The sequence below is a fragment of the Aegilops tauschii genome, chromosome 1, assembly GCF_002575655.3.
Source record: "Aegilops tauschii subsp. strangulata cultivar AL8/78 chromosome 1, Aet v6.0, whole genome shotgun sequence".
NCBI classification, from domain to species: Eukaryota; Viridiplantae; Streptophyta; class Magnoliopsida; order Poales; family Poaceae; genus Aegilops; species Aegilops tauschii.
In genome coordinates this window covers 38,033,103-38,046,404 of record NC_053035.3, presented here as the reverse complement: position 1 = coordinate 38,046,404, position 13,302 = coordinate 38,033,103, and the positions used below count along the sequence as shown (strand labels likewise).

Below are 13,302 nucleotides of genomic sequence, written 5' to 3'. Positions count from 1 at the left end.
ACAGGGAGGAGGAGGGGATCGGGGCGGCGCTCACAGGGTGGCGGAGGGCGACGGCGACTGCGGCGGGCCGGGGGAGGAGGGCGGCGACGGTGACGTATACGGGGCGACGGCTCGGGGGCGCGCGGCGGAGGCCGACGGCGACGGCGGCGGGGGGGCGGAGGACGACGGCGACGGGCGATGGCGTGGGCTCGGGGGCACGGGCGACGGCGACGACGACGGGGCAGCCTGGCGGCGTAGATCGAGCTCGCGGCGTCGTCGGGCGGGGAGACACTGGCGATGGAAATCAGAAAATTTCCAAAGTGCTACTTATATAGCAAAGGCTTTGGTCCCGGTTGGTGGCTCCAACCGGAACCAATACCCACCCTTTGGTCCTGGTTGGTGCCATCAACCGGTACTAAAGGCCTCTTTTCACCAGCGCAAAGGGCGGGAAGCAGAGGGCTTTGGTCCCGGTTGGTGGCACCAACCGGGACCAAAGGGGAGCATTGGTTCCGGTTGGAGCCACCAACCGGGACTAATGTGCTGGCGCGGTGCGGTGGGAAGTTTAGTCCCACCTCGCTAGCTGAGAGAGCTCAGCACCTGTTTATAAGCTGCGCTGCAGCTCAGGTGCTGAGCTCCTCTCTAATATGCAGACATTATACATGCCTACCTTTGTCATTGCCATGTTGGGCCTATTGGGCCTGCGGGCCTGCATCCTGGCCCATGTGCAGATGGGTTTCTAGTCGTATGCAGGCTGTGTGGCCCATTAGGCGGCATTTTTTATATTTTTTCCAGTATTTTTTTGTTTTTTGAATTATTTATTTTCTTTTGATTTTTGCTTTATTTTTTTATTCTTTTTGCTTTTAGCTCAGAATAATTATAAACTTTCTGTTAATCCATTAGTTTCCAAATTTGAATAGTTTAAATTTCATCCGGAAACTCGTGTGTTACAAAGGGATTTCTTTTTTTAAACCTAATTTGAACTCCTGACTTTTTGTGTGTTCAAAATGCACCATTCAAAGCCACATCATCATTTTTCAATCCTTTCTGACTTCATTTGTTATTTTTCATGCATTTACTAATTATTTTGAACTATAAGACCCTAAAATTGAAAAGCATTTCAAATGAACTCTGAAAAGGTTGAAAGTTGGCATGATATCATCATTTCATCCACATAGCATGTGCAAGAAAGTTGAGAGGGTTACGGCAAAAACTGGATGCACTTCGTGTACAAAACGGACAATCTCTTTCAAAGTATCAGGATTTCATCCGGAAACTCGTGTGTTACAAAGAGATTTCATTTTTTAAACCTTATTTGAACTCCTGACTTTTTGTGTGTTCAAAATGCACCATTCAAAGCCACATCATCATTTTTCAATCCTTTCTGACTTCATTTGTTATTTCTCATGCATTTACTAATTATTTTGAGCTATAAGACCCTAAAATTGAAAAGCATTTCAAATGAAATCTGAAAAGGTTGAAAGTTGGCATGATATCATCATTTCATCCACATAGCATGTGCAAGAAAGTTGAGAGGGTTACGGCAAAAACTGGATGCACTTCGTGTACAAAACGGACAATCTCTTTCAAAGTATCAGGATTTCATACGGAAACTCGTCTGTTACAAAGGGATTTCATTTTTAAAACTTATTTGAACTCCTGACTTTTTGTGTGTTCAAAATGCACCATTCAAAGCCACATCATCATTTTTCAATCCTTTCTGACTTCATTTGTTATTTCTCATGCATTTACTAATTATTTTGAGCTATAAGACCCTAAAATTGAAAAGCATTTCAAATGAACTCTGAAAAGGTTGAAAGTTGGCACGATATCATCATTTCATCCACATAGCATGTGCAAGAAAGTTGAGAGGGTTACGGCAAAAACTGGATGCACTTCGTGTACAAAACGGACAATCTCTTTCAAAGTATCAGGATTTCATCCGGAAACTCGTCTGTTACAAAGGGATTTCATTTTTTAAAAGTTATTTGAACTCCTGACTTTTTGTGTGTTCCAAATGCACCATTCAAAGCCACATCCTCATTTGTCAATCCTTTCTGACTTCATTTGTTATTTTTCATGCATTTACTAATTATTTTGAGCTATAAGACCCTAAAATTGAAAAGCATTTCAAATGAACTCTGAAAAGGTTTTCTTTCTACTTACAACAAAAAACTTATTTATTTTATTTCTAATTACTTATGTCTTTTACTTTAATTATTTTATTTTTATTTATTTTACTGCTGCTATTTTTATTTATTTTACTTGCTGCTATTTTTACTTAATTAATTAAGGTTTATTTATTGTAGTTACTATTGTTTATTTTATTTTATTTTATTAAGGTTTATTTAGTTTTATTTATTTTATTAAGGTTTATTTATTTTATAAATACAAAAAATGAACATAGATGCACTTATAGAGAGAATTCAACCTAAATTCATACTAAATTTCTATGAAATTTACTACGAATTTAAGTCAAATTTCCTGTATAAAGGCATCTATTTTCACTTTAATAGAAGCTCAACAAGGCATAGAGGGACGGGCTTATAAACTGGTGTGAGCGCCCTTCGGTTGGCGAGGTGGGACTAAACACTGGCCGCAACTAGGACCAGCCCTTTAGTCCCGGTTTGTGGTATGAACCGGGACTAAAGGGTGGTGGGCCAGGAGCGTGGCCCATTGGTCCCGGTTTGTACCACCAACCGGGACCAAAGGGTCCATACGAACCGAGACCAATGCCCACGAGGCCCCGGCCGGCCCCCTGGGCTCACGAACCGGGGCTAATGTGAAAACTGCCCTGTGACCTAAGCCCTGTTTTCCACTAGTGATGGTTGTGCCAGATCGGGTGATGACGGTGTCCTCAACCTCGTTTTCCTCCTTGCGGGCGTCACCTTGAAGATCCTGACGATGGATCCAATAGTGTTCACGTTTGATGGTAGAGTTTGGGCTTGTCTGCCGACGGGTCCTTTTTCTTTCTTTTCTTTTTGAGCTGCTTTTTTGCTGTGCTTTTCTTCTCTGAGGATTCTTGAATTCGCCACTGTTTTGGTTATTGTAAGTGGTTCATCGATCTGGCATGTGTGCATGTACTATATACTACTCCCTCCGTTCCTAAATATAAGTCTTTGTAGGGATTTCACTATGAACCGCATACAGATGTATATAGATGTATTTAGAGTGTAGATTCACTTATTTTGCTCTGTATGTAGTCCATAGTGGAATCTCTACAAAGACTTATATTTAGAAACGGAGGGAGTACTACTTTCGTCTTGGTTTATTAGTCTTTTTTATATTTTATGTCAAATTTTGACCATAGATCTTAACTAACAAATTGTCGATGCATGTCATAAAAAATTACACCATTGCAACTATGTTTAAATATATATTCAGTGATATTATTTTTGTGATATGCATTAACATTTTATTGGTTAAATAGATGATCAAATTAAAGGGGACCAATAAACCAGGATGAAGGTAGTAGGCTATAGTACAGACAATGCACACGTGCCGATAATAGCTAGCTAGTGAATGCACCGGACCTCTCCCCCAAACCGCGGTCACCAAAAACCCGTGCTCGTCAACTTGCTCACGATGACTCCTTTCTCGCTCACTCCACGTGGTGCTCGTCAACTTGCCGAAAACAGCCGGAGTGAAGGGTGAACCCGTGATCAAGCTCTCTCTTTTGTTCTTTGTCGAGAGCGAGATCAAGTTGTTTGGCTTCACGATGACTCGTCTATCTTCACTGAATTTGATTACAAGTTGCTTGCACCCCTGTCTAAGTATGATACATGGTCGTTGGAAATTCAACGATGTCTGCATCGAGTTGCCCTTTGCAAGCGCCGCGCGTGTGGAGCCACGTAGTCGTTGGGCAGGATAGGGTAGGGTCGAACATGCAGGTCGAACGCTATTTATAGTGCACCTATTGGGTAGCCTACCCATCCATCACTGCAAGCTAAGCTCAGTTTGTAGTAACAAAGGAAAGCAAGCCATGGCTTCTTCAGCCGTCCTGCTACTTATTCTCATGGTTGTGGCCCCCACGGTGCATGGCCACACCCATACCCCTGGAGGCACTCCAGCGGCACGATTCTGGGAGGCGGCCCTCCCGGACTCGCCGATGCCGGAGTCCATTGTCCACCTCGTGCAGAAAGGCACCGATCACTCGCCGCTCCAGCAACACCATTCTGCCGCCATGATCCTGCCCAACGCGTGCCTCGGCTACTCCTACAGGATCATATGCAATAGTCCTGCCCAACAGGCGTCGTCTGTGGAAGGCCTCTTCTTCCGCGAGTCCGACATGCGTGTGGGGCGCACCATGATGGTTGCCCTGCCGGCGTTCGACCCAGCGCCGTTCCTCCCGCGCAAAGCTGCCGAGAGGATTCCCTTCAGCAACCTCACGGATGCCCTCGATAGGTTCGGCATTGCGCCAGGCTCCCAAGAGGCGGCCCGGGTAGGCGAGACACTGAGCACCTGCCGTGAGGCGCCTCTCGCCGGAGAAAAGAAGGCGTGCGCCACGTCGTTGGAGGGGGTCGTGCTGAGCGCCACGCGTATGCTGGCGACGAGCCGGCCCTTGGCCGCGGCGGCGTCCGCACTTCCCAACTCCGGCCTGCCGCGCCGCGCGTACACTGTGCAGGCTATCAAGCCACTAGGAGGAGGAGGCGGCGGCTCCGTGGCATGCCACAGCAGGGCTTACCCGTACGCTGTGTACGAGTGCCACATGATGGAGGGTTCGTCCGAGGAGGCGTACGTCGTCTCCATCCGCGGCAGCAGCGGCCTCCCTACCGTGGACATGGCGGCGGTGTGCCACTTCGACACCTCTAATTGGATCCCAGCTCACCCAGCCTTCAAGATCCTGGGCACCCACCCCGGCGGCTCGCCCGTGTGCCACTTTCTTCCCTACGCCGACCTCATGTTCGGCGTGAAGTTGGCTAACAATGCATAGAATCTTAACAATAAACTACAAGCAGAGATGACCTAAATGTCATCAGCAAGAATAAAATGTATATATTTGATCATTATTTATCTATAAGTTGGCTATACCCCACACAAAGTATATTTATAACGCCTTTAATTTGTGTATCTAGGTGCCTCCTACTACTACTACACGTCTAGTAGTAGAGATGAATGTTATCGGCAGCAATAGAAGTATTTGTAATGTATATGTTTGCAAGTTCGGATTTAAAAAAAGAGCAACTACTCATACGTCCACCAGCGAGATCATGTGTTGTGTGCTTCTAAGATTCAGCTCTGTCCAGTTAATTTCCTGGGCATAGCTTGCTTCTTTGTGTGATCTGCTTGTCAGACGGATTTAAAAATACGGATGTGCCTTCTTGCTTGTTAATCTACCCTACACCAAACCTACCATAGACCCCGTCACATTTCAGTAGGCTAGATGCTGGTAGGAATCCAAGCTCGAGATTCGACAGGCCGGCACATCTGTATGGTCTTCAGGACTATGCGCTTCACCATTGGATTGGATACAACAGGTTGTTAGGATTACACTAGAGAAAAAACGACGAACAAACAAAATAAAAGACAAAATCATCCTATAGAGGGAATTGATTGAGACTATTAACCCGAGTGAGAACGAGCTCTGATTGAGTCATTTTCATGGGCATTGAAAAACTCTCAGGAAATTGAGATGATAGGACTTCTAATTTTTGCGATTTTGAAGATTTTATATACGCACGCTTGCATGAGCACGCGTGGGAATATCGGGCCCAAAAAGGGCCGTTTGGGCCATAAAAAATGGCCCTCAAGATTGGAAAAAACGAATATTTTCGTAATTACAGCTCGGAATTTGATGGGCTGGCACATCTTCAGGGCTATGCGCCCCACCTATAGATTGGATACAACAGGATGTTAGGCTCACACTAGAGAAGAAACGGTGAACAAAGACAAGACTAAAAAAACCTATAGATGGAATTAATTGAGACTATCTACGCGTGTAAGAACAAGCTCTGATTGAGTTGTTTTCATGGGCGATAAAAAATTCTCGGAAAATTGAGATGATAGGACTTCTAATTTTTGTTGTCTGAAAGATTTTACAAACGCACACACACATGAGCTCACGGATATGGAACCCTCCAGGTCTCTAATGCAAGTGGGAGACTGTTGGAGTTGTGCTCTAGAGGCATCAACTTCCAACTTTAAGTGCTATTCATATGTAAAGTTCATGTAATGTACTATGTGTGCTTGTCTTGGAGTTTGGACTCAGATGCGGAACCTTGCACCTAGAATAGTCTTTACATACTTGTCCTTAGTCGAGGGATTGACAACCCCTTTACGCGCTGGGTTGCAAGTATTTGTAGTTTGTGTGCAGGTGATGTTTACATAGTGTTGCTTGGTTCTCTTATTGGAATGATAATCTTTGTTTCATAATTGAGGAAATATTTATCTCGACTGTACTGCATCATCCCCTTCTCTTCGGGAAATTCCAACGCAGCTCATAAGTAGCACCTAGCAGCTCGTCGGTATCGCTCCGCCTTGTACATGTGTCTTCTGCAGAGACCAACGCTCGTCACCGTCATCGAGCATATCTGAGCTGAAGGAGCCAGACCGAAATCACTTCACTGCCCTGAATAGACGCGCCACCGCCAAAATGCAACCGCGCGACTAGTGGTAAGATTCATGGCCATCTACCTCTTGCCTGATCTTGGGTGCTACACTGGAGTTGAGTTTTTGTTCGTCGTCGTTGCCAGTAGCTAGGCTCTTCCATCGTGGCCCATCAATTTTCTTCTCCCTATGGCATCATCATAAGATCTAGGCAAGACTTGGATGCCAAGAAGACGGAGGACCGGGTCAAGCCAACGACCCAATCGTGCTTGGACCACGCGATAAAAGCTATCAGGAGTTAGGGGGTGTTTGGATTGCTACCAAAACCTGACCATTCCAAAAAATTGGCTAGCCCATACAATTTGGCAGCCGTTTGGACTACTACCAAAATATTGGCGCGCCTAGCTCCCCCACGGCACGCCCATGTAAATCTTAACAACTCGCCAGTGAGTCGCAGACGCAGAAAAGCTCCGCCAAAAAATTGGCACGGCGACTTTGTCCCCTAATCCTCGGTGGGCCCGATCTAATAATCCTTTTTCTATTCGCATGCAGTGCATGCAGACGCTTGTTTTGATTATTTTATCTATAACTAATAGGGTTTCCTCGCAACGAGTGCCCATTGTTAATCGAAAAAAGGCTAGTACATGCAGCTTGTTGTTAGCGGAAAAAGACAAATACATGCAGCTTGTTTTTAGCAAAAAAAAAAAGTAAATGCATGCGGCATGGCCAAAGAGTAGTTTGTAATAGCAGTCTCATGACAATATATTGTTGCTTTTCTCTTGATTACATCTTAGCTTTAATCTATATATCTTCAGAAAGTTTGTAATAGAAGTGTCAATTATTCCCAAGACTAGTATGATCATCAAGTCAATGGTAGCAAACCAACCAAAAGTCTATTTTTGCCAAAATTTTGGACACTACAATGGCTACAATCCAAACAGCCATGACTTTCCAATTTTTTTGGTCATGCCATGGAATTGGTCTTGCCAATTATTTGGTAGGGCAAGATTGGGCTCAATCCAAACAGCCCCTTATTCCCTCTCACCCTCCAAAAGCAGGCGCGCTTTTGGCCCCACAGACGGATTCGGCGGGGGGACAAAGATGATGACATGGTTCCACGGGCTTCCCCAGCCTACGGAAGGCTTCCACCTGCTTCGAGAGGGAGCATCTAGGCGAGATGCTCTCACCCGCGCAATGTAAACCACTTGACCCATGTGTTCGCCGAAAGAGGGGTCGGACCCTTGGCCATTAGATTGGACATAGAAGAAGCTTAGGGTGTGTTTGGATTGCTACCAAACCCGACCATTCCAAAAAATGGGCTAGCCCATACAATTTGGCAGCCGTTTGGACTACTACCAAAATATTGGCGCGCCTAGCTCGACCACGGCACGCCCATGTAAATCTTGCCAACTCGCTGGTGAGCTGCAGGCATGAAAAGCTTCGCCAAAAAATTGGCACGGCGACTTTGTCCCCTCATCCTCGGTGGGCCCAATCTAATAATCCTTTTCTATTCGTATGCAGGCAGACGCTTGTTTTTTTAGGGAAGGCCATCATGACTAACTTTATTAAAATCAAAAAAGGTTACATCGTTCACAAGCTTACTGACAATCAAGTCAGGAGGTTCATCTAACGAGCTAAAAGACAATCTATTACGATAACTACGATTTGCTAGAACATGGGCCACTTCATAACAAGAATGCAAACAATGCTTAAACATGACCTTCCCAATGAACGAAGACAAAATCCGCACATTCTGCAAAAATTGTTGTAGCCGCATCCCACCATATCGTTTGTCCAGAGCGGAAGTCGATAACTTGAGCGGAATCAGATTCCGCTTCAATACCATTAAATCCAAGAGAGTTTGCGAAATCCAGGCCGTCTCTCATCGCCATCGCTTCTGTGGTGATAGCATCAGTTGCAACTGGAATAAATTTGCTTTGGGCGGCTAGAAAATTACCTTTTTCATCATACAAGATAGCAGGCGTTGCTCCCATTCCATCATCAACAAAGTAGGCAACATCCACATTTAACTTTACAAACCTTGGATCTGGCTTACTCCATTTAATGTCAACTACAGTGTGAATACAAGCTGAATTGTTATGAAAATTACTTGCAATTGACAAAACAGAAATAGGCCATCTCCAAACCGGGAGCACCGACTCATTGTGGTTGGCTTGGCGCCGGATCCACCATAAGTACCATCCACCCCACGGCTAAGACCTGTTTAATATTCAACACCGGGTGCACAACAACCTGCTCATCCGGTAAGGAAAATAGATGCTCCAGAACTACCGACCCAGAACGGTCCACAGGCACTTCCAAGTCAATGTGATCCACGATTCCCAATCTCCTCCATAATTCCTTTGCATGGGAACACTGGAAAAGAAGGTGCTTCACGTCTTCAACGCCTTGATTACAGATGGGACAGACTCCATTAGTGAGAATATAATTTAGCGGAAGATTTCCTCGCAACGCCCTCCAGCAAAAAATCTGAACTTTGCATGGAACATGCAGTTTCCAAAGTGTACTCCAGACTGTCAAAGGGGTTAAGCCCCCCGGCCATCCCATCATATTTTCATGTGCCCTGTAAGATTGAATCCATTGCATATGATAAGTTGTTTTCACTGAAAAAATTCCAGATTTATTAGGCTGCCACGCAATAAAGTCCTCAAAAGCATGATGATATAAAGGGATTTGCAAGATTCTTCTAGCATGCATAGGGTTAAATATATTTCGCACGAACTCCTCATCCCAAGTTCCTTGTACCGGAACAATAAGCTCACAAACTTTAGTGAGAATAGTTTGTCCTCTGGGCGTGATTACCTTTCTATCAGGACTTGAAGGGATCCACGGATCACTCCAAATTTTAATATCTTCGCCTGAGCCAACCCTCCATATATATATCCCTTTTTAAAAGTCTCAGGCCCTTTAAGGATACTTTGCAATGTGAAGGAAGAGCCACTCTTTGGTGTTGCATCTAACAAACTTCCATTAGGATAATATTTTGCCTTCATGACTCTTGCACAAAGGGAATTTGGTTCAGTAATCAGCCTCCAACACTGTTTAGCGAGCATGGCTAGGTTAAATGAATACAAATCTCTAAATCCCATCCCCCCTTCACTTTTTGGGATGTAAAGTTTCCACCACGACATCCAATGCATATTCTTGTTTTCCTCACTATCTCCCCACCAGAACTGCGCAATAATGTCAGTTATTTCTTTACAAATACCCTTTGGTAAACTGAACACAGACATCGCAAATACCGGTATTGCTTGGGCTACAGCTTTCAACAAAGTTTCTTTCCCTCCTGTCGTGAGTTGTTTTTCCATCCAACCTATCAAACGAGCCTTGATCCTCTCCCGGAAGCACCTAAAACAGTCACTTCTATCTGCACCAACCATGGCTGGCAAACCAAGATACTTATCTGAAAGTGCTTTCGTATCAATATGCAGAATCTGACAAATTTCAGCTCTCGAGACCACACTAGTATTAGGACTAAAAAATATACTTGATTTAGCCAAACTCACCATCTGTCCAGAACTTTGACAATAGGTATCCAATACTCTTGTAAGGAAGTTGCATTCAACACATCAACTCTCATGAAAATTAAAGAATCATCAACAAATAATAGGCGTGAAACTGACTGTGCATTCCTGCACACTCTAACCCCATCCATGCCACCAACTTATTCTTCATACTGCAATAAACTGGACAATCCTTCTGCACAAAGTAGGAAAAGATAGGGAGAGAGGGATCTCCCTGCATAATGCCTCTTGAGAGGGTAAACACCTCTGTCTCCTGATAATTGAATCTCACTTTGTACCTTACTGAGCTAACACAAGCCATAATCATCTCCATCCATTGTTCATGGAACCCAAGTTTCTGCATCATCTCTCTCAAAAAAATCCACTCCACACGATCATAGGCTGTGTGCATATCCAATTTTGCCGCACAAAGACTTTCCTGACATGATTTCTTATTTTTGATCTTATGAACAGTACCGCTATTTGAAATAGAAAAAATGTTCAAAAAAAAAAAATCCTAATTCTTTTTGTGGTGCAAGATGCTCCTGTGCGTGAACTCCTTCCAAAATTTTGCGAAGTTTGGACATTTGAGGAGCTCGTGGCAAAAAAGACAAATTTTGGATGTTTACGAAACTTTTGAAAAACATATATATATCTATAATACGAAATACATATCACTAGATACATCACAAGAAGTAGTTTCATATTGTATATATTTGATACTTTATTTATAAATAGTTTTCTTTATAAACTTTCTCAATCTTTGACTTTTCAGAAAATTTATATGCACTACATTACGAAAAGGAGAGAGTATATGACACTAGTCTAAGTTACTAGCTTCATAGTGCAAAGTATCATAGTAGTAGTGTTATAGAGGAAAATACACATGAGCTCATGGGTGCTCCACACCCCTATACGAATAATAATCCTAGAAAATACCAAAAAAATTCAAAAAATCTGAAACTTGGGGACATGAAATGTGGGTTCTCAATCTACTCCCGTGTGAATTTTGTGAAAAAAAAAGAAAACGTACCCGTGGCAAAGGAAATATTGTCCGAACAAACATGCATCCAAGCAGTTTTTTTCTATACATAGGAATTTTTTGTCTTTTTGCCACAAATACGTTTCCTGGTATTTTTTCACGAAATTTCGCACGGAAGTAGATCGGGACCCCAGATTTGATATCCCAAAATCTCAGATTTTTTTTCAAATTTCTCAATATTTTTTTGAATTTAATGTTCGCATAGGGGTGTGGAGCACCCAGGTGCTACAAATCCACTTCCTGTTATAGATGACTTCATTTATTAGATTGTAGAGCATCAGTCAATTTCTCTCTTTTTAATATCCAATCCTAGAGTTGGAGGGAGTTGTTGGTTGATCTGGGACATTGTGGCGTGCGAGGCAGATTCCCACGCCACTCCAGGTCTCTTCCCACCATACGAACCAAGCCACTGCAGAGCACAGACAGGTGGGGCTAGAACGAAAATAGGACCACATGCAGCGATTGCGCACAAGGACGAGACGAGGAAATAGTAAGAAGAGAAGCAACGTCTCCCGGCCGAGAATCGCAGAAGAGTTTGTGAAACTACGCACAAGTAGGCTATAGCTATAGCTATAGACAACGCACACGTGCCGATAATAGCTAGCTAGTGGATGCACTGGACCTCCTCCAAACGGCCACCAAAAACATTTCTGGCTCACTCCACGCCATGCTGGTCTAACTTGCCGAAAACAGCCGGAGTGAAAGGTGTACCCGTGATCAAGTTGTCTTTTTTGTTTTTTGTCGAGAGCGAGATCAAGTTGTTTGGCTTCACGATGACTCTAGTCTATGTTCACTGAATTTGATTACAAGTTGCTCGCACCCCCATCTAAGTTTGATATATGGTCGTTGGAAATTCAACGATGTCTGCATCGAGTTGCCCTTTGCATGCGCCGCGTGTGTAGAGCCACGTAGTTGTTGGGTAGGGTCGAGCATGCAGGTCGAACGCTATTTATAGTGCACCTATTGGCTAGCCCACCCATCCACCACCACTGCAAGCTAAGCTCAGTTTGAAGTAAGAAAGGAAAGCAAGCCATGGCTTCTTCAGCCGTCCTGCTACTTATTCTCATGGTTGTGGCCGCGACGGTGCATGGCCACACCCATACCCCTGGAGGCACTCCGGCGGTACGATTCTGGGAGGCGGCCCTCCCGAACTCGCCGACAGGGTCGGTCCTGAGATTTCAGGGGCCCGGGGCGAAACCAAAAGTCGGGGCCCCTTCACATAAACATTATAGGAGTATATATATTATCGCTTAAATGCACCAAAAGCGACATTCTTATCAAATAATGTATACATATTACCTTTCAACCATTTCAAACAATCAATCATAAAATTTCACTTATGATGGGGCCGATCGATCCTCCTTAAACTTCTTATTTCATTTTTTTTCTCTTTTTAGTGGATGCATATATTCTAGTCGACATGATAATACGCATTGCTGAAAACGAAAAATTAAATTACGTCAAAAGCTTGAACACTGCAATCTATGTATCATGCATGTGAACATAAATAAATTACTCAATTAGCAATATAGATATAGGAAGTAGATAGTCTGATGTTACCTCGGATTGATCGGAGCAGCGTTGACCACCTGATCAGGCAATGGCCATGATGCGATTTAGTCTGACGTGAGATAGGAGGCGCTTGATGATTTGCATCACCTGGCGACCGGAGAGCGGCGCAGTTCGCCGGCGCCAAATTGTGACCTGCATCTGGAACGTCAGATCTCCGGCTGCCACCATGGCCGTCGTCAGATAGAACTGCACGGGCCACCACCTTTGAAATCCAGCATCAACGTCGCTCCCTCATCCATCCCCATCGCCGGCTTGCCGCGAGAGGAAGGGAAACAAGGAACGACGGCTGTCTCCGGTTTGTTCGGTTCGGCCATGAGCATGCGAGATCTTGGAATAGATTTCTTTTTTAGGAATAATATATCGAGGAATAGATGAATAGGGAACATCGTCACGATTAGAAGGAAATCCGAGCAAGGGCAACGCGTACACGCTAGCAGATCGACTGACGAGACGAGGAATCAGCGGCTCCGTGGGCTAGCTACATGCATCGGAGGACAACGCGTACAGGCCTTTTGTGCATGCGCTGACCTGCATCCCTGGGCCTTGCGTACGTGCATGCTAGCTGGGTGGGGGCCCCTAGACTTTGGGGGGCCCGGGGCGGCCGCCCCCTCTGCCCCCCCTCAGGGCCGGCCCTGCTCGCCG

At 44.6% G+C, this 13,302-nt stretch overlaps 1 protein-coding gene across 1 annotated transcript; it reads left to right on the top strand.

Annotated features, from left to right (window-relative positions):
• The first annotated feature begins 3,913 nt into the window (after positions 1–3,913).
• On the top strand, positions 3,914–5,495 carry LOC109782757 (BURP domain-containing protein 6). Its single transcript, XM_020341373.4, has one exon. The coding sequence runs from the start codon at positions 3,959–3,961 to the stop codon at positions 4,907–4,909; it is 951 nt and encodes a 316-aa protein (XP_020196962.1). The 5' UTR covers positions 3,914–3,958; the 3' UTR covers positions 4,910–5,495.
• Positions 5,496–13,302: the final 7,807 nt, after the last annotated feature.